This window comes from Sciurus carolinensis, chromosome 6 (genome assembly GCF_902686445.1).
Source record: "Sciurus carolinensis chromosome 6, mSciCar1.2, whole genome shotgun sequence".
NCBI classification, from domain to species: domain Eukaryota; kingdom Metazoa; phylum Chordata; class Mammalia; order Rodentia; family Sciuridae; genus Sciurus; species Sciurus carolinensis.
The window spans coordinates 57,868,302-57,889,331 of record NC_062218.1 but is presented as its reverse complement, the minus strand read 5'-3'; the positions used below and the strand labels follow the sequence as shown (position 1 = coordinate 57,889,331).

Sequence of the window (21,030 nt, the reverse complement as noted above, 5' to 3'; positions counted from 1 at the left end):
TGGCCTATGTCTTAAGATATAAAGCAAATGTTGTTTGGATCTCTTAGGAGATTTATGGTAGGTTTCTTAATTTGTTCCCCAGCAGAAACATACCTTGAGAGCTTGTTTGGAGGTTCTAGCAGGGGAGCGCAGCTACTCGTATACCCTTGACCGAAGAACGGTCCTCCTCTATCGAGGAAGGTCGTCCTCTTTGACTGAGTACCCAGCTTCGGGAGGGACGCACACGGAGCAGTGAGGGAGGAAGGGGACACCCGCCTAGCCAGCCAGATCAGCCAAATCAACTCTGGCAATCAATGGGGTGACAGATGTCACAGCTAGATCGCCCTCACATCCCAGAAACATACCTGACTTTCTGGAGGTCATTTATCTGACATCCTCAACTGTCTGGGACTTAACCATCACCCACAGAATAAGCAAAAAAGGCCATCAAAATAGATGTCTCACAGCCTGAGCATTGGATCTACTGTCTTCATGGGGCCCCTAGGCAGTCGCCTTGGGCCTGTCCATTCTTTCTGTAGGTATAACACTCTTATGGATGGTTGTTTCTCTTCCTGACTCAGAGCACAGCAGAAACCACAGATTATAAGATGATAAAGTGTGTGGGCTGCCATAGGCAGGCAAGTAGATGTCTATACAAAGCAAAAGCCAACAGTGAAGGAAAAGGGAGAAACTGAATCATATGAGTTTGACGCCATTCAGTGCAGAAGCAGATAGGCCCCCAAACTCCATATCCTTGAGCATATTGCTCACTGTTGCATGGAACAATTTTTCTGACATAAAGGACTCTTCCAGAAGCTCTCAGCAAACATTAAACACCTACCATGTAACACAGACTGTGAGTAAAATGCTTAGCAAGCTAGAAACTTCTCTGTTAGGGTTTTTATCCAAGGCATGGTTTAGATTTTCATGGAAAAGGATACTATTAAGATGAGAGTTGGTACTATTAAGATGAGAGATGGACCTGTGGACTAATTCCTTGTGCATCATTATTCAATGATAAAGAACATTACTGTATGCAGGAACTTTGTGCTTTCCTAGTATTGTCTTTTAAGGAACATTACATTTTATTTGGTTAACTAGATGGAGCTATCTTGTGTAATTCATATGAGAATTCTTCTTTGTCAACTACTAGTTCCTCCTGCTTTTCTCAGACCTCAGACTTCTTAAGTGTCAGTTTCTCTCCAACCTATCAAGCTTTCCTGGAAAAGAGGAAAGGGGGATGGGTCACAGTTGCTGCCAACCTCCAGAAGCACAAAAACACACTGCTGTCCCTTTTGTTCAGCAGCCGTTAGAGTTTGCTGGAGAAGCCCTCCTTAAGTGTTTGTGTGCTCTTCCAGATATGCATGACTTCGACTCTGAATGGTCAAAAGTTGGCTCTTTTTCTTGCCCTTCAACCTTCACAGTGCTCTGCACATCTGAACCTAATTTGGTAACAATATGTTATTTAATACTTGCTAGAGTTTGACATATATGTAAAAAAGAAAAAGAAAAAATATCCATCTCTCAGTTTTTTTTCATCAAGGTATTATTTTTTTTTAACCTGGGAAGAAATTTAAACATGGTTTCTCCCCTTTTTATTTTTGTTATACATTCCTAACTCAGCATTTACAGGTTGTGAAAAAGAGTAGTTCCACTGGTTGGACCAGAACATTCTTACCTAGAACTGAAATGGATAATAAAGAACTAATTAAATTAACTTTCTTTAGTCAACTAAAGAGCTTAATGTGATTTTATTATAGGGAGAGGCAGAAAATGGAAATGGGATAAAATGCTTGCTAGGTCTAAATCAGTTCCAGAATTAAATTTCTGGACTCCATTGTACATAGTCACTAACTGTGCCTTTCTAGAACATTTGTTTCAGTTTCTTATGACAACTTTGCCAGATATATTAGCATGATATAAGAGAATATTAGGATTTCTATATCTTAAATAGCATTTTGCTTATTTGAAAATAAATGTCTTTATTAAGCTAGTTTTTCAAATCCTGATTAATGATCTAGGTATGCTTTACCCAGTTTTTTGTTGACTACAGTGAGTAAAACCTAGCATCTTGATACCACATAAGACTAACCAAGAAATAAAATGGCATTTAATACACAATGCACCTGTAGAATATTGTTTTTCTTACAACTTAAGCTGGTAGGTGAGTTGGCCCGTTTACTACAGCATGTGTGGTACATCCTTTTAAAGGGTAAAAATTCCAACACATTACTAAAAGATTCAATAATATATTTGTGTGCTTTGGGAGTTAGTAGAAGATAACCATTAACAGAAACATTTATTTTCTTTTCCCAGGGGTGACACTGGTCATTGATGTCAATCAGTGTTTGGAGGGGGGAAAATCCAATGATATTTTGTCTGTATTGAAATCTTCTTATAACACACATGATGTAATCCCTGAATGTGCTGACAGATACTACAATGCCCTTGCAAAAGCAAAAGAGTGCAAATCACAGTATGGTAAGCTTTTTCATTACTTAGCACAAACTAAATATGATTAAAATATAATAGTTTCTGTGGTATTATATTTCCTTAATTTTAAGACAAGTATTGCTTTCAAATCAACAGTTTTAGATTTGGGGGGGGGGGTTGGGGAGCTATGATTAACTCAGTGGCAGCACATGGGTGATGGCATCATAGAATTGAGAACATATAGTACTTGAGATTATTTTTGAATTGAGACTGTGTAGTTCTTGAGATTTTTCTGCCTTATATTTTATATCTGGTGACATAAAGGGATTTTACACTAATTAATTCTGTCATTTAATCCATTGTGAGACAAATTATACATAATTGCACAATATTCAGTAGAGGATATTAAGTAGTAATTGATAAAAAAAATAAGACATATCCATACAATAATATATTACCAGCCAGAAAAAGGAGTGAAGAGCCAATACCTGCTACAATATGGATGACCTTTGAAAATAGTATGCTTAATAAAAGAAGTCAGATACAAAAGGCCACCAACAGTTGAACAGCTATCTGATTGCCCATTTGAAAAGAAGTACATCTTCCTGGGCACTGACAAATTGAACAGATGAGGGCATTTAAAACCAAAAACATAAGCACATATCAGCATGACTTAAAGTTATTTCTGCTTGGTTATCTGAATGCATTTAAGTAGGTTATGGAGACAGTCACTTGAACTTTGGCTTACCTATAAAGATAGTGAGTCTAATGCTCACCTGTTAACTGTTGACTCAGCTCAATGTAAGTTAGAACTTTTAAGCTTTTGTTGTTGTTGCTGCTGTTATTTTTAGTTCTCTGGTCTAAAATAAAGATTTCTAAATATGAAGTGTAGCCCATAGATTCATGAGGAAGAAACCTTCTTGACCAATTTAAGCCATGACCACCATAGATTTTTCTAATATGCTCCCAAAACAAATTAAGTACTTTCAGCATTTTTTTTCTCTCATTTTGTTTGTTTGTATAGAACAATTTGACTCAGAAGGATTAGGATCTTTCTTTTTCCTTACCATAGTTGAGTTTCGTGGTATATATTTGCCTTTATATGACTCCAAAGGCAACTCACTTCTGCTTTGATTCAATGCAGATCACTGTCTCCCAGCCCAAACATGTCCCTCCTTATGGGAGAAATTGCTGGAAGACTGAGCAAAGAAGATTTTGCTCATTGATCTCCTCTGTGTACTTGTGATGTTGTTCACATCTACCTGGGGCACGGATTCCTTGTTTGCTTTTCCTTCTCATTGACAATATTTTATTCCTCTCATCCTTGTGAAAGACTTGGGATCCAGAACTAGCATTAGACATTTGTCTCTCCTCCTTTTATTTAGCTTAGCAAAGGGTTACCATGGAATACATGGAATCTGTTCCACTTTACTAGTCATTTCTAATGACTTTAACTTAGACTACCTGAATTTTTAGTGAAAAATATAATCATTCAATTATTTTATGTATTGAAGAAACTATACTAATGTTTAAGAGTCCACCGTTCCTTTGTTAGAATTTAACAACCCCTTTTTCTTTAGCTTCTAGTGATGGCTCATGGTTCAAACTCAATCTGCAGGATAAATATGATTACTATTACAACACTGATTCTCAAGAGAGTTCCTGGGTGCCACCTGAATCATATGTGCTGAAACAGTCATGGCTCATGGAAAAAGAAATCGAGGTAGGAAGCTGGTTTTTGATGGAAAACTATGTGATATAAAGATAAGTGTGATAGCTTTTCTATTTTTGCTTTGTGAAAATGATGGAAAGAACTAACTGATTTATTTGAAGGCTGGGCATGAAATAAAGTCTTCAGGAAATGCATTGAATGTGGCTGTATTTGTTACTCTGGCAATTTTTTTTTTCCCCATAATGGCATTAACAAAACCAAACAGAATGGGAAGAAAAGCTTTTGCAGTTATTTGGTGTGGTAGATTATTCTAGAAAATCAGTCTTCCTTGACATAGTTAAGTTCAACTAGTGATAATTTCTAGATTGTCAGTATTCAAAATGTCTTATCCCCACCACCACCACCACCACTACCATAACCTACAATATAACATGGTATCTTTCCCATCAAAATGTAACTTTTTCTACAAAGTGCTGGAGAAGGCTTCTCTACCACAGATGATCCCAGCCATCTCCAGGTTGGCTTTAGGAGGAGAGGACAGAATTGGGCAAAGGACAGGATGGGTATTTAAATACTTGCTTCATTTTAATATATTTTTAATATTTATTGTAATTTTTGGAGATTTTGATGTGCTTATATCCAAATGTAAGTGGAAACAACACAACCAAGTGTATTTTATACGTGACTTTTAATTAACTGAGATGAAAATTAGACATTTTCCCATATATTATTACTAACCAAGGGTTAAGTATAATATGGTGAATCAGAATTTAAATTAACCTCTAAAAGATTGCCTTTTAAGGAGAGAGAAAGATAAGATTATATAAAGAACCAACATGCAAGGCAAGCACTTTACCAACTGAGCTATATCCCCAACCCAATACAACATTTTTAATTGACTGTTAGGACCTGTGGTGTGTTAAAATACAGAAAGAAGAAACCCATTTAGAAGAGTCTATGTTAGGATCACTTGGTCAAAGGTCATTTCTCATTATATACAATACTGGCCTAAGTCTTAGGGCACCTGTCAATTTCTCTCCATCTGACTTGTAGTCTTGACCCATCTCCATTGTAATCCAAATAATGCAGCAGTTTTAAGTACAGGAACTCAGGGATGAGTATTTACAGAGAAAGATGATAAACAATTTATGAGCAAAACTGTAAGAAAAAGTAAGGCCAGTGAGCTCTTCCTGGTCTTAGTTCTAGGCCATGTAATTTCATTCATTTTTTTAGTTCTTTCTTCTATGTAAAGGAATGAAAGGAGCAGCTTAGCAAGAGATTGGCCTCTTTGTGACCATGGCTTTATTAGATCTGACTATTTACTTTTTTGGAACATGGAAATAACAACTAGATACTTCATGAAAGTTTCCTAAAATGAAAGGGGACTTATCTAAAAGCAGTTCATGGGATAGATATCACCGGAATGTGCATTGGAGGGCTATGAAAATAGAATCAATACTTACAACAAGGTATCTGTTATAAGTTTTGGCCAAAAGTAATCTTTCTTAACTGGTGTGCCCACAAATACCCCCCAAATGTGTAGCTCTACAAATAAGGTCTTCTGAAACCACAAACATAGCCAGATACCCTTGGTTAGCATAGAGTTTCAATTTCCAGCACACCCTCACTTGAGTTTGATCCCAGAATCATTCTCCAAGAGGTGATAGAGCAAATATCATCTTCCATTTCTCTGAGTGAGGAAATGGAGGCACAGAGTGGAAAAAGCAACTTCTACCAATTCTGCAACTTCCACAGAATCCATCAATAAGCAGATGTTTACCCCCAGTGCTCCTAATTTCTAGTCTATAGTCTTTTCCACTGTTCCACTATTGTGTTGTTTTTGACATAACCAGCCATATCTCTAAGGGCATATCATGTACCCATTCCTCTGGAATTAATAACACAAGATGCATCTCAAGAACTAGATGTTTTTCTGACAGAGATATATAGGACCTATAAAAAGTGAGTAATGGTTCCCAGGGGGAAATTCTCTTGAAGGAATGTTCACCAAGATTGCTTTGAATTTAAGACCATAAGTTGGACCCAAAAAGTATGGAAATTGCTGATGGACCAGGCATTGTAATATGTTTAAAGAGAAAATACTGACAATGATCATGTTCCATCTTCAAGAAGAAAAATAGAATACCAATATAGATCTTATTGAATCATTAAAAATCAATAACATCACATATCACAGTGTAGCAATATGTGCTAAAAAAAAAAAAAAAACAGGAAAATTGTGGCCAGAGTCTGACAACAATAAATGACAAAAATCCTAAATGATAAGAAGAGATTGAAGAACATAGTTTTGAAGCTAATTTCAGATTTTCAAAGTTCTTAAATTTTTATTAGAGCAATGGATTGTTAGTGCTAAATTTTTGAAAAAAATGAGATTATGGAAAATACTAAAAAATCTTATGCCATGATCGAAAAGATGTACCAGATTGTGAAGAAGCAGCATTGAAGAGTTAAAATTTGGAATCCATAATTGCTCCCGTGGCATCCAAAGATGCCTCAGGTATAACTTTGTGTTATATTGTGCATCAGTCTGTTAGGTGGAGGGGCTCACCCTGTGTTTTGTTTCATTTTCAATTTATTTCTTCTAAACAACCTAAAGTCACTGATTTTATTCAATGAATGTGTATATATATACATATATATTTATATATGTCGTCTTTGAATAACTTCACTTTTAACTATTTAAATTAACCAACTATTGGTTCTAGTTACATTGGATAAGTCTTCAGTTGCAGAAGTGAATCTTGTCTTTGCTTAAATGTCACAACGAACAAAATAGTAAACCCAGTTCATAGCCGACATAAAAACTTGTCACAATCCCCCTTCTTCCTTTGTTTCTCATTCCTCTAGATTTCCTCTGTCTGGCCTTGTTACAGGTGCTTGTCTTTCCTCTTCCACCCCTTTGCCTTCTGCCCCAAGTATTTTACTTGTCCCTGAGCATCACTTTGTGTTCCCCCAGCTCACTGCAGGGCTTTCCTGCTCTGTCCTGGGGGAGTAAGGAGAAAGGGAAGCCAGGACTTCATGGACACTGAGGTCTTTTCCTCAGCAGCCAGAGGAAGGATGAGGTGATACATGTCCTTATGCTAGTCATCCTTGTCCCTTTTATGTTCTGTGGAGCTCAGGCTTTACCCCTGGTTCTTGCCAGCATCATCGGTACATCTCTGTCTCCAAAGCCTGAGATCATTCAACCACCATCTCATGATACCTCAGCATGAGTCTCAAAGGATTCCAAAATTATGTCTCTAGAAAGAAACTAAGCCAGTTCATCCCTTGGCTCTGGTTAAATCTGTTTTTAAACCAAGCCAAAAAGAACGATCTATATCATTTTCTAAAAGATACTCTTTCCAGAGGCTATTCTGTGCGTCCTTTCACCTGATGTGTGAAGTGTAACCATAAGAAATATCTCTTGCCAGGACATCATTGAGGAAATCACAGTAAATTACATCCGTGAGAAGATGTGGTCTGCTTCAGAAGATTTGTTTCTTCACCTTAAAGATACAAGCTCAGGATCCCTCCTTAGGAAAGAGTTTGAAGCTAGGAAATCATTTTTGTATGAACAAGAAGCAAATGTGGTCAAAATACAGGTATGTTGAATCATCTACGACTGGTTAACAGCAAACTGTCCTATCCCTTGAAAATGATTTATTTGAAAACAGGACAGTCTACTATGAGCCTTCTGGTAAACAATTCTGACTGCACATCTTTACCGAATCAATGCTTCCTCATCTACTTTAGTAATACTTTCAGATGGGAAGTATCTTGATGATTGACTTTTAATTTGTGGAGAGTATTTTGGGGCATTATAGACTTGCACAGATCTACCTGCCACCAACCAGGTTGGAGTCAAAAGGGACATCTCAGATCAAAGTTGAAAATATGCTTTTCTAAAAAGCTGGATCTCTATATGTCACCTTCTACCCAACTTTGGGTTTTACTGGTAAATGGATGTTGAATGGCATCAAGCTTTTTCTAGCCTGAAAGAACAGAAGAAGAGAGTTAGCATCTCCAAGAGAATCTTTTCTCCCTTATGTAATCTGTCACCCTTCACTTAGGCTTGCAGGAGAAATCCTCATTCCCCCATTCATTGTTGTTGCTATTGTAAGTGATACATAGGCCTGCGTGACTTGTTGAACTTTCCAGCTGGGAAGAGAGGAATTTGCCAGACCCTGTTCCCCTAGTGCCCTCTACCAACCACCACAGTGCCTTCCAAAATACTGTGTGTTTGTCCCATTTTTTCACAAGTCTAACGTGATACTGTTATTGACTGACTGATGGGTTTTTTCTTTGACCAATTAACTATGAAATTTCCTAAATTGAAAGTTTTCCACTGAAGAGCTTCTCTTTTGTGGTCCTCAGTGAGCTCATCTACTTTCCCCACTCAAATGTAATGCCATTCAGGGCAGAATATAAGTTTTACAAATATTTGTCTTCTTGTGTCTTGCATATGATAGATATTCAAGTGTTTGAATTTGCCCAAGATGTTATCAAGGCAGAAATGAATTTTTCAAAGAAATTTTTGCTAAAACCAGACATTCAAGAGATTTTTCTAGGTGAGCCAATGAGTTTTCTAGTTACTCCTTATATAAATAAACAGGATGTGAACCTAAGCCTAAAAAATAGAATCTGCAATGATGCTACATTGATGCTAAGATTTCTACAAAATTCAAAGTGTGAACTGATGTGATACAATTTGGATTACCCTGTGCTCTCCAATCTTGGGATATGGACCAGTGTCACAGTTGGGAGACATACTGAAAAGCCCTTCAGTATAGAATCTCCCTGGCATTCAAACCCAGGGCTCAAGTCATGAGAGGACTGGGGAAGGATAGAAACAGTCATTTGGAGCCATGTTCCTCCACCTCAGCAGAGGAGCAGGATTGAAAAAGCCATCCCACTCTGAATTCACCCCACCATGCCTTCTTTTCATTCTTCTGGCAGTTTCTTAACAAGGTCCAAAGGTAAGTTAGCTTCACAGATGAGAACCAGAAGTAAATGTACTATCCGGTAACGTGACCAACAAAGCCATAAGACCATGAAAAAAGGGTGTCATGCTCATCTCATTTCCCACCAAAGTGACTGTTCATCCTGAACTAGAGAAATGTTCTAATAGCTAAGGGCTTCCTCTGCATAGAACAGCTCAACCTTCCTAGCTTGCTGAATTAGCCCCAGATTAACAGACTTCACAAATTTGGAAAGAAAGTTTATAGCCCAGACCAGGCATACCCAGGCTCCACCACCCTGTGCCATCCTCAGTCTCCTGCAGAGGAACTGAAGAGTGGTACAGAGAATGTACCCATCCAACACTCTGTCTCAAATGCTTATGAAATAAATCAGAAAGTGCCCAGGTTAACACAGAAGGAAGTCAAGGAAGGAGAATCTACATAGCCATTATCTTTGAAGAGATAGAAGGTCTGATAAAGTTCTGTAAGTTTGGAAATAAGTGAAAACTATCTCATAAATAAGAACAAAAACTTTATATCAAAAACAGAAAGAAGTATATGACCTGTAAAATATAAATGAAGTAAATATCTAAGGTTGCTCTTTCAGAAGCCAGAAGAAAATTTCACACTAAAATTGCTTATAAATTCCTACTCAAGGGACTTACTAAGATATGGACTTAATGAAACAAGACATAGAATAAAATGAAAAGACAGCTGACAAACATGGAAACTCAAATAATGACATCATGGGATACAAATTAATCTAAAACAGCAGAATGCAAAATGGACACTGAATACTTGAAACAGGTATTGAAAAGGATTGAAACAGATCTATAGAGGTTAACAAAATATATAAACAGCTGACAGAAAGAATGAATGATTAAAAATGCATTTTCTCATCCAGAGGTCATAATGTCCATTTTACTGTGGGATTGTGAGGATTGCATGGAATAATTCACATAGCAGCACTCCCCAGCATGTTGTTATTTGATGCTCAATAAATGATTAGGTAATAGAGATGATGACCTGGAGGACAGAGAGTGATGATCCAATGTTGAGATCATTGGAATGGCATAGGAGGAAATGAGAAAAAATACGTAAGTACATACTGGAAGAAAGTTCCCCATCCCCCTTGAACTGAAGAAAGCTGGAATACCACTTTTGATAAGGATGTAATACTTTTGGAGGGCAAATTCCAAAACTTGGACCTAGGAGTTACTGAATTGTGAAGTACAGGTCAGGGAGTGTTGCAAGCATCCAGGCAGAGAAAAAGAAATGGCTTATGTGAATCAACTCCAGATTGCCAGTAGTGGCAGAGTCCGAGGACTGGAAGGAAGGGGAGGAGGACCCCACTGGGGAGTTGATTATCACATTATTTTAATAGAATCTATCCCCGTAGACTGCTGAATTTTGTTCTTGAGGAGAAAGGGAGACGAGGAAAATGTTTAGGACTTTCTTGTCTGACCAACATCATGTGAGAATTTGTGCTTTAGGATTTAGCATTGGTAATTCAAATATTACTGTACTGGGTTATTACTGTACCAGTTATCAGTTAAGACAACCAATTCAGCAAATCAGATTTTCCAGATTGACCATGAAAATCGATAAACCATAGCAATAACCTCTGAGGTCTAGGTAGTTTGAAAGATTTCTTCGTTACAGATGCACTATACAGGAAATATATTTAGAGTAGAAGAAAACAGAACAAATTAGATGGCCAATATAAAACTTCCCACAAGTGCTCAGACCAGGCAAGAGAATAAAATTGAGATAGATAGATAGATAGATAGATAGATAGATAGATGATAGATAGATAGATAGATAGATAGATAGATAGATAGATAGATAGATTTTTTTTTTTTTATTTTTTGGTGTCAGGGATTGAACCTAGGGGCACTTAACCCTGAGTCACATCCCCAGCCCTTTTGATTTTTTAATTTTGAGAAAGGGTCTCACACCAAGTTGCTTAAGGCCTCACTAAGTTGCTGAGAATGACTTTGAACTTGAGATCCTCCTGCCTCAGCGTCCCAAGCCACTGGGATTACAGGCATATGCCATTGTGCCCAGCAAGAATGACATTTTTCTGAATGTTTTCCATCCATAATTTTCTATTAAAAACTGCTTCTGAATGCCATTATGGTTTAGTGTGTTAGTTTAGTTAGTGTTCTTCTACATCTTCATCTAGAGCTCCTTTCTCCCATGTTTATTTATAATAAACATCCTCTAACTAGGAGAAATTGATTTTTTTTTTTTTTTTTTTTTTTTTTTTTTGCGGTACTGGGGATTGAACCCAGGGCCTTGTGCTTGCGAGGTGAGAAATTTAATTTTATGACTATGCACAGGAGTTCTATTGTTAGTACAGCATTAGAAAAGTCAAGTTTGATGGAATTAAAATTTATAAGCTGAAAAAGAAGAATGCAGAACTCTAACAAATAAAATATATGTCATAGAGTATTTCTGTTTCTATAGACTAAAAATTCTATACCCAGCCAAGTTGCCTTTGTTTGGAAAGGTGACTAAAACATATTCATAAATGTAGAAGCTTCCAGAGAAATCTATATAAATAATAAATTATGACCAGCAGCTGAGACAGGAAGATCACAAGTTCAAGACCAGCCTAAGCAAATCAACAAGGCCCTAAGCAACTTAGACTCTGTATCAAAATTAAAAAAAAAAAAAAAAAAAAAAGGGTGAGGGGATGAGGGAATGCTAGGGATATAGCTTAGTGGTAAAGTGACCTTGGGTTAAATCTTCGGTACCAAAAAAACCAATCAATTATGAGATGAAACATAATGATGAATTCTTAAGGTAAATACTAGTGGTAAGCATTGAATTAGTACATTAGAGGAATAATGCAGGATGGACAATGTAAGAATGGTTTAATATTAGATATTCTGTTACTATGATGATAGATTACTTATTCAAAGTGTTTGTGAATCTGGGTAAATGGAGATTAATAGCATTTCTCGAGTTTCAATAATCCTGGAAAAGCAAGGTAAGAACTTGATCTAATAACAGTGTCTTATTTTGCTATAAGCATGGATCAAGGAATGTGATGCATAATAGACTTTCATATAATTGCTCTTTTGTATTTTAAAACCGTGCAACTCACCCAAATATATGAACCATTAAGACCCAACGCTAGTTTACAACCAGTCAGATTGACATGGTCCTAATCATCTACAAATTAAGGTACACAATAGGGCAGGGGATGTGGCTCAGTAGTTGAGTGCCCCTGAATTCAATCCCTAGTACCCCCCACCAAAAAAAAAAAAAAAAATCCTTCACTTTGGTTGCTTATATCTTTCTTACAGTGTGGGCCACATACCAGCACTATCATTGGCTAGAAGTTTCTTAGAAGTACAGATTCTCAAGCCCCACTTCAGATATTCTGAATTCTGATCTGTGTCTTAAAATTATCAGATGATTTTATGTGCACTTTGATGTTTGAGAAGTATTGTTAAAATCACTCCAGTATTAAATCCCTAGAAAATTTATCTTTCTTTGTAATTCTTTCCCACCATAAAAGGTTTAACAAGAGGAAAAAAAAATGTGTTCACCTTAATAGTTATTTGACAAAGTTCTAAGCCTATTCCTAAATTTATTTCTTTATGAAGTGTTAAGATTTCTTTTTGGGGGTGGGAACATCAGCATCCTTCTGATAATGAATTTCCCATTTCTTTTTTTTAATATTTTTTTAGTTGCCAATGGACCTTTATTTATTTATTTATTTATTTATTTATTTATTTATTCATTTATTTATATACAGTGCTGAGAATTGAACCCAGTGCCTTATACATGCTAGGGAAGCGCTCTACCACTGAGTCACTGAGTCCAATTCTGATATTAGTATTTTCTGTCCATTTATTAATCTGTCCCAAAGTATAGTATTATAATTTTATTCCTTCATATTTCTGGTTTACTCATGTGCTTGATTTTTTTCTGCTATTGTGAATAACATCTTTATCATGTTGTCATTTATTTTTTACATATGGAAAATTTGTCAATATTATAACTAGCCATCCAGATGAATTGTTAGTTTTAATAACTTTTCAATTGATCCTCCTGAGCCATAACTGCTTTTGATGCTTTGGATTTAAATAAAAAGATCATGGACTCTATCAAGGAATAAATCCTTTTGGCCTTAATAATTTCAAAAACTATAAAACTTTGGGAACTTAGAAATTACTTGGGCTTGACTTCCACTTCTAGGGACCTAGAATACGTGTACTCTTCCCTGTTACCCCATCAAAGTACAACTAAAAGCCCCAAATACTGTACGTAAACATAGCACTCTGCGAAGTGGAGAGAAAAAAGGCAGTCTGAGTAGGGAACAAGTATGACATAGCGATGTATTTTGTGGGTTTTATTCTTGCCTCATTTATCACTGACTTGGAGCCAAAGAGGCTGGCAACCCAGAAAAACCAATAGGTATAATGCAAGAAAAGCTACAGCAAAAACCTATTCCCATAGTCAAGGAACAGGAAAGGCACAACCTAGCAGGACAGAACAAAACTTATAGCTAATAACCTCTCTGCCATAGCCAAACACTATAGAAGAAACTTACCCTTTCCCTCCCATGACACAAAAACTGAGTGGGGTTACTTTGGCTTAGGCAGAGGGGAATGAAGAAGGAGGGGCTTGCGGGTAGGAAGGACAGTGGAAGGAATGGGACATTATTACTCTATGTGCATGTATGACTACACGACCCACGTGATTCTACATCACGTACAACCAGAAGAATTAGAAGTTATACGCCCTTTATGAATGATATGTCAAAGTACATTCTACTGTAATGTATAACTAATTAGAATACTTTTTATTTTTAAAAAAAGTACTTAAACACCAACTAAAAAAAAAACTGAGTAGAGAGCCTGAACTGTGACAAGGCACCCAGCCTTCCCTCTTCCTGCTAGGTGGTATCAAAGGAAGCAGAGGCATGGGGGATAGTCAGCACTTTTACACCTTCTAGTCAGTGGAAGCCACAGGGGGAATAGTAAGGAGGTACTTCTACCACTCCACATAGAGTGCTATCAGCAGAGCTCCAAGATTGCTGGAGTTCCCACTTCCACCCGGCAGTAATGTGGACCCCCTCCCCATCTCTGTTGCAAGGACACGTGGAAAACATAGACGTTAGCCTCCATCTTCCAGTAACGAGGCAGCACCCTCTTCCCTTGCTGAGTCAGTGTCAGGAAAGCCAGCTGAACCTGAAGGACCAAATAAGATCCAGCATCTCTCAGTATCCAGATTGTCAGTTTCTATCACTCAGGCAATTTGGATATTTCATTCACATAAATCATCATGCCGTGAAGCAAGAAAAAAACATCAATTAAAAAACAAAGTCAAGAGATGCCAACAGAAAGATGGCAGAGATGTTCGCATTTGCCAATAAAGATTTTTAAAGCAGCCGTCATAAAAATGAGCAATTACAAACACATTTGAAATAAAGCGTTTTGGAAAATCTCAGCAAGGAAATAGAGGAAAAGAAAAACCAAGCAGTAACTTAAAAATACAATAGCATGTGTGAAAAACTCAGTGGATAGTCTCAACACAGAATGCAATGAACAGAGGAACTCATTTGTGAATTAAAGAACAGAGCAATAGAAATTCCTAGGTCTAAACAACCAAAAAATTAGACTGACAAAATATTGAATGGGAGCCTCAGATATCTGTGCTACTATAATAAAATATTTGGTATTTGTGTCATCAAAGTCCCAAAGGAGAGGAAAAAGGGGCAATGTTGAATAAGACCTTGAAAAAATAGTGAATGATTCTATGGTGTAACAAAAGATGCAAAACTACAGATGTAAGAACCTGAGCAATTTTTTTTTTTTTGTACCAGGGATTGAACTTAGGGGCGCTTGATCACTGAGCCACATTCCCAGCCCTTCCCCAGCCCTATTTTGTATTTTATTTAGAAACAGGTTCTCACTGAGTTGCTTAGCGCCTCACTGTTGCTGAGGCTGGCTTTGAACTCAAGATCCTCCTGCCTCAGCCTCCTAAGCTGCTGGAATTACAGGCATGCACCACCACACCCAGCTCTGAGCAATTCTAAATAGGATGAACCCAAAGAAAATTACACCAAAACAGATCATAGCCAAACTTCCAAAAACACAAGATAAAAAAACCCAGTAACTGGTGAGTCTGAGGCAGGAGGATTACAAGTTTGTGGCCAGTCTAGACAACTTAGCAAGACCCTGTCTTAAAATAAAATAAAAAGGGCTGGTGGTGTAGTTCAGTGATTCAATCCCCAGTACCAAAAAAAAAAAAAAAAAAAATCTTGAAAGCAATAGGCAGAAAGGACAGCTTACCTAGGAGAAAGACAACTACGTGACAGGATTTTTCATAAGAACCTCAGACGTTCAGACAGTTTTCAAGTGCTGAAAGAGAATAGGAATTCTGAAACATCAATAGGAAAAAAAATGGAGAGTAAACACAATGCATTTGTCTTCTCCTCTTGAGTTTTTAACATTGTTTGCCCATGTAAATGAAAATTATAACTCTGATGTGGTTCCAAATATATGGAGAATTACTTTAAATGATTATAAGTGGAGGAGAGTAAAGATGTGTGAAAGGGAGAAGTATGTATTATTTTAGGTATTTATTGCTAATGTAAGATATCATAAATAAGTGTGGCAATCTATCTTGGAGAGCTTCCTATTCCTCCAGATACAGAACGCTTCCCTGGTTAGCAATGTGCCTACCTCTTTCTCAGCGGCTGTGTAACATCCCTTGGTTTGAGTGCAGTACAGGACTGGCCCCAGCTGTTACCCTCTTGGTGAGAATCCCTCCTGCTCTGTGCACATTTTTGGTTTTGCAATGCTGCAAGAAAAATCCTTATATATATATATATTTTTTTTTTCACTCCCAGGCTGGATATATTGGAAAACAGGATAGCCTTTCACAATTTTTAAATTGGATATTGCTAAATTCCTTCTAAAAGTCTATACCCTTTTGTAGTTTTCTCAAGCCCCACCCCCATGCTTTTTTGTCCCTGATTGACAGATGGATAAAGTGATAATTCCCCAAAATGGCTACTCAAGGCTCTCTCAAGTTTAGAGCCATCTCAAAGATCTTTCCATGTTTTTGTTGAATTTTTTTTTTTTCCCCTCTTCCAGATCAATTTCAGTTGCCTTCTCTCTTACAAGAATTCTCATACCTTTCAATCTATGTGCCTTCTTGTTTTCTAACACTATTGTGGATTGCTTTAAAAGTGTAGTTGTAAGATGTTACCATTGGGTAAGCTGGATGAAGAGTACTTAGAACTCAATATATTATTTTTGCAGCTTTCTGCGAATCAATAATTTTTAATTAAATTTTTAAAGCATAATTGTTATTTCCAGGGATGCAAATTGAGAGGGGAAGTCTGGAGTAAAGGCTCTGTTAATCGTTTTGATTCTATTCTGACTTTTTCGTTTCGAGTCTTTACAAAGAAGTGTATTATTTTGGAAGTCATAAAATTCCACATACACTTTTTCAAAAGAATGAGTAAGACAGATTAATATATGCAGATGTGAAAAGAAAATGACAAAAATAATTCAACTACTGTTTTTTCACCTTTTAACAAGAACTTATATTTCATTTCTGACTTGAAAACAAGATCAGAGAAATAGGGTGAGTTACAAATGAATTTAATAAAAGATGCTCAAAATGAATTGAAATCAACTACTAACAATTACACAGTTAATCATTCTAATGATAGCAGTTTATATCCAGTTTTTATCAATGTCTCCTATAAAAATTCTCATTATTATATTAGTCAAGTAAAGATACTTTAATGAAGTATCATTAAACTTTATGTATGAACATATAAAATAATAAATGACTAATCACTAGCACTCATGTTTTCAGGGAGTCAGGGTCACAAGTTAGTGGAGTGTCTTCCTTTCCAGTCTGGGCTATGGTGGACCACTCATTGGATTAAAGATATTTATTAGCCACTATTTTTAAGCATTTTATGTTGTTGCCAAATAACACCAGCACCCAGTTAAGACTGTGTGTTGAGGGTACTTCTACTTTATTATTCTATCACCCAGACCCTTGGTAAAATAAGCTTGCAAGCTGGGAAAGCTTTCAACCCTCACTATTCCTTCCCCCTCTTGGGGCAAGTCCTAGCCATGAGCTGGTGTGCTCTGCCCCAGTTAAATGCCCACCCCTGGAGATGGAATCCAGGTGAAATTCAGAAGGGGAGCTTCTGGCGGTGTCCCCACTCAGTGCCTCCTGAGATGTGCTCTGTGCTTACACTTTAATCAACTGTGGGAAACTCACTCATCAGTGACTCTGTAACTCACTTTTCCTTAGGCTTTTTGGAAGAGATACACACAACAGAAGACATATATGGCCAGACGAAAAATGTTCGTTGATAACGTTGATTCTATTGTGAAGGTAAATATCCTTTCCTACCACATCAAGTGCTTGGCTTAAACTTTTCCCCTCACTTTGTTTTGATTCCGGAATACAAAGTTGCAAGAAGGGTATGCATGAGTCTTGAAGCCAGTCCTGGGTTTAAATCCCAACTCTGCTACTCACTTAGACTGATCATCTTCAAACAAGTCAATTGAGCCACTATAATTATTTTACATCCTTTATGTGTTTTGAGAATCATGTGAAAAATGATTCTATAACCAGTAAATGTTCTCAATTTGTCTAGAAAGTCTAAATTGATTATTTAATCTCCAGGGGGAACCCAGCCTTAGTTCATGTACCTTTTCTCATATTTGCTAGTAATATTTAGAATGCTCAAACATACCAGTAGAAAGCCTTAGTTGTAAGGCAAATGCAAAACAAATGACAAGAGGAAGTAGGGCTAATTTAGGATATGTACTTGAATGTTGAGCTAGTCTAACCCAGCTTTCTACCCAGGCAGATAATTCTGAGCTAGAGCAATCAAAAGCACTGTGTTCACAGCACACAGAGAGCTAAAAGCCAAAGGACTGTCCAAAAATGAGCTTGTAGACAACTTGAAAATCCAGATGAGAGTTAGAACAACAGAAGTGGATAGATACTGGAATCAGATGAGATTCATTAAACAGACATTTTAAACAGTAAAGTCGGAGAATGACATGGTCTAGATCCATTGTACATTACCTCCTAAACCAAATAATGCTGTGTGTTCACTATGGTACACATGCTGATTCCCTCAGAAAACTGTTGGTAGCAGTTGGTCCCTCTGCAACATCTTGAGATATTTTCCTGTAGACATCTAAAGGATATTGGTTACATTTAAAGGACGATGATGAAACCCTGGATCTGGTTTAATTTGATTCCCTGAGTCATGCAACTCTCAGCAAAATGCCTTGCTCTCTTGGTTTTTATTTAAGATTAAAAGAAAATAGCACAAAGCTACATACCTCTCCCACCTCCCTCCTGTTAAGGAAGTGGAATGAAGGGTAGAAAAGTGTTTTGAACCCCCTGAGAAAAGCAATAAAAGAAAGGGGAAGTGAAGGACAGGCTTTAGATATGATTTAACAATCTGCTCATTTTTTTATTATTTTTAGAAAAATTATATAAAATTATATTAAAGGACTGGGGATATAGCTCAGTTGGTAGAGTACTTGCCTTGCATGCACAAGGCCCTGGGTTCAATCCCCAGCACCACACACACACACACAAAAAAAATTATATTAAAGCATGGTTTGGTGATCACTTTGATTCCTCCATTTTACTTAATTTTAGATTCAGTCCTGGTTCCGAATGGCAAAAGCAAGAAAGAGCTACGTTTCACGACTACAGTATTTCATGGATCATGTAAGACAAGTGCATGCGGGTTTTTAACAGGATTGAAAATGAACTAAATGAATGTTTATTGAATGTTGGTTAGCACTGAATGATTTTTATTAAATGATGGCAATGATCACTTAGGAAAGAATAGGCGTTAGAGCCTAATGTGATAGTGTTTGAAAATTTACATTTTTTATTGAGAGGTTATATTGAGAGTAAGACTTCATCAGTCAGGGGTAGAGAGTAAGAAGAAAACAGTGGGATAGTAATAGGAGAGAAGATCCTAGAGAAGTATTTTCCAGCATTGCATGTACAGTTTTCTAACTCTTCACTGATTAGGTTGAAGCTGATTGGAGAAATGTTTTCCAGAAACTTTAAACAGATATGTGAACAGAGACTGAATCATCAAAGTTCTATGTTGAAATCTGTTTCTCTCTTTTGATCTCTTTAAACAGTCCCCCTACTGTCTTAATATACTTTGAAGCTAATTTATGTGACCCCTTCTTAAAAAAAAAAAAAAAAAGGAAACACACTGTGTCTAAGGATCATCAGTTCTAAACAGTATCAGTTGTAATGTACTATCAGTTCTTAAAGTTCTAAGTTCTGAAATGGTGCTGCAGATGGGACTCTGGGATCATGACTTGTCTCAATGTTTTGCAGAAAAATGAAATTGTGAAAATACAGTCCCTGTTGAGAGCAAACAAAGCTAGGGATGACTACAAAACACTGGGTAAGTGAGAGCCTTCAGAAACACAGCCTGAATTCCTTATTAGTCATCAAAGACAAGTTCTTTCCAGCTTAGTGGCTTCAGAGGCGACTCCAAGAACAGAGGATGATGCCACTGTGTCGTGTAGACTTTGATCATCTCAGACTGTGTAACAGGAAAGGGCTTTCCTATTTGTAAGTGGAAGGGATAAGCAGAGTGGGTATGATTTCTTCCTCAAAAAGAATGGAGTGGCATAATTGCTATTTTTGTATTATATTTGAAGTAGAATCAACAACCTAAAGCAAAAGAGTTAACCAGAAGATAAGCCTACATTTAAACCATTAATTAACTGGCCTATCATCCCTCTCCACACACACATATATACCTTACCTGAAGGATAAAATATATAATAAATTAATGAGAATTAAAAAGGAAAAGAAAAAAAAAAAATCTCATCTCCCAGAGGTGATAATGACAAACATCTTTGTCCTATCTAGAAACCTAAATGACTCTGTATTTGGTTGTTGATGCTGGGTTCATGCCGTAAATTGTGTTATTGGTTTAACTCTTCTTATTCCTTAAGTGTCAAAACACCACAGAACCAAGCTGGAAGTACAAGGAAGACCTGCTAAGGCCCCAGGACTGGTTCAGGTCATCTTTGTATTACTGTGTCTTTCATCTCAGTCAGTTTATTCTTTTTTTTTTCTTTTTCCTGCTAATGTTTTATTTTATTTTTTTGTCTTTTTTAATTATTTTTTTATTTTTACAGACTTATAGTTAACTCAGAGCTGCTCTCGCCAAAGCACATTTAAAAAGATTTTTTTAATTTATTTTTTTTATTTTTACAGACTGCATTTTGATTCGTTGTACACAAATGGGGTCTAACTTTTCATTTCTATGGCTGTGCATGATGTAGATTCATACCATTCATGTAATCATACATGTACACAGAGTAATGATGTCTGTCTCATTCCACCATCTTTCACACCCCCGCCCCTCTTATTTCCCTCTACATAATCTAAAGTTCCTCCATTCTTCTTTCACCCCCACCCCACCACCACCACCAAGCGCCGCCATGTCAGTGCTTCGCCAACTCAGTGCCTTGAGGCAGCTGACAGGATTTTCACCAAATGTATTTTAAAAGATATCTTTTTAAGAGTCAGAATGCCAGGCAATTACAGCCTAAAATTACTAAGGGAACCCTCTTAGAATTTATATGAGAAACCTCTCTCCCAGTGACTGAGGCTAAAGCAGAGTCTCCCTTGGTCCACACTGGAAGGACAAAGACCAACTTTCAATTTCTAAAATCTTTTTACTTCTGTCAAGGAGAATGCTCATTCCTCTTATCATCACACTGATTCCTGTTGGGCCTTAACAGTCTTCCTTCATTTCCTTTCTAATTCAGCTTTCACCCAGTTCTGGCTCCTTCCCAAAGATCCTTTAGGCTTCCACTTTCTGCTTCCTGCAGTAAGAACGTAAATCTCTTATCTGGCTCAGCCACAAGGCCTCAGAGCTGAGGTCACTTGCCTTAAGTTTTCCATGTTCTTCATCAATAAGGTGCA

General features: G+C 37.0%; 1 protein-coding gene across 1 annotated transcript in view; it reads left to right on the top strand.

The window, feature by feature from the left end:
• The window catches only part of Iqgap2 (IQ motif containing GTPase activating protein 2), a 280,459-nt gene that overhangs the window by 212,447 nt on the left and 46,982 nt on the right, over positions 1-21,030 (top strand). Inside the window, exons 15-20 of the mRNA XM_047555267.1 lie at positions 2,296-2,460; positions 3,993-4,135; positions 7,516-7,686; positions 17,344-17,427; positions 18,718-18,789; positions 19,423-19,492. Of these exons, the coding sequence (XP_047411223.1) occupies positions 2,296-2,460; positions 3,993-4,135; positions 7,516-7,686; positions 17,344-17,427; positions 18,718-18,789; positions 19,423-19,492 (705 nt within the window). The remainder of the gene's footprint in view (positions 1-2,295; positions 2,461-3,992; positions 4,136-7,515; positions 7,687-17,343; positions 17,428-18,717; positions 18,790-19,422; positions 19,493-21,030) is intronic.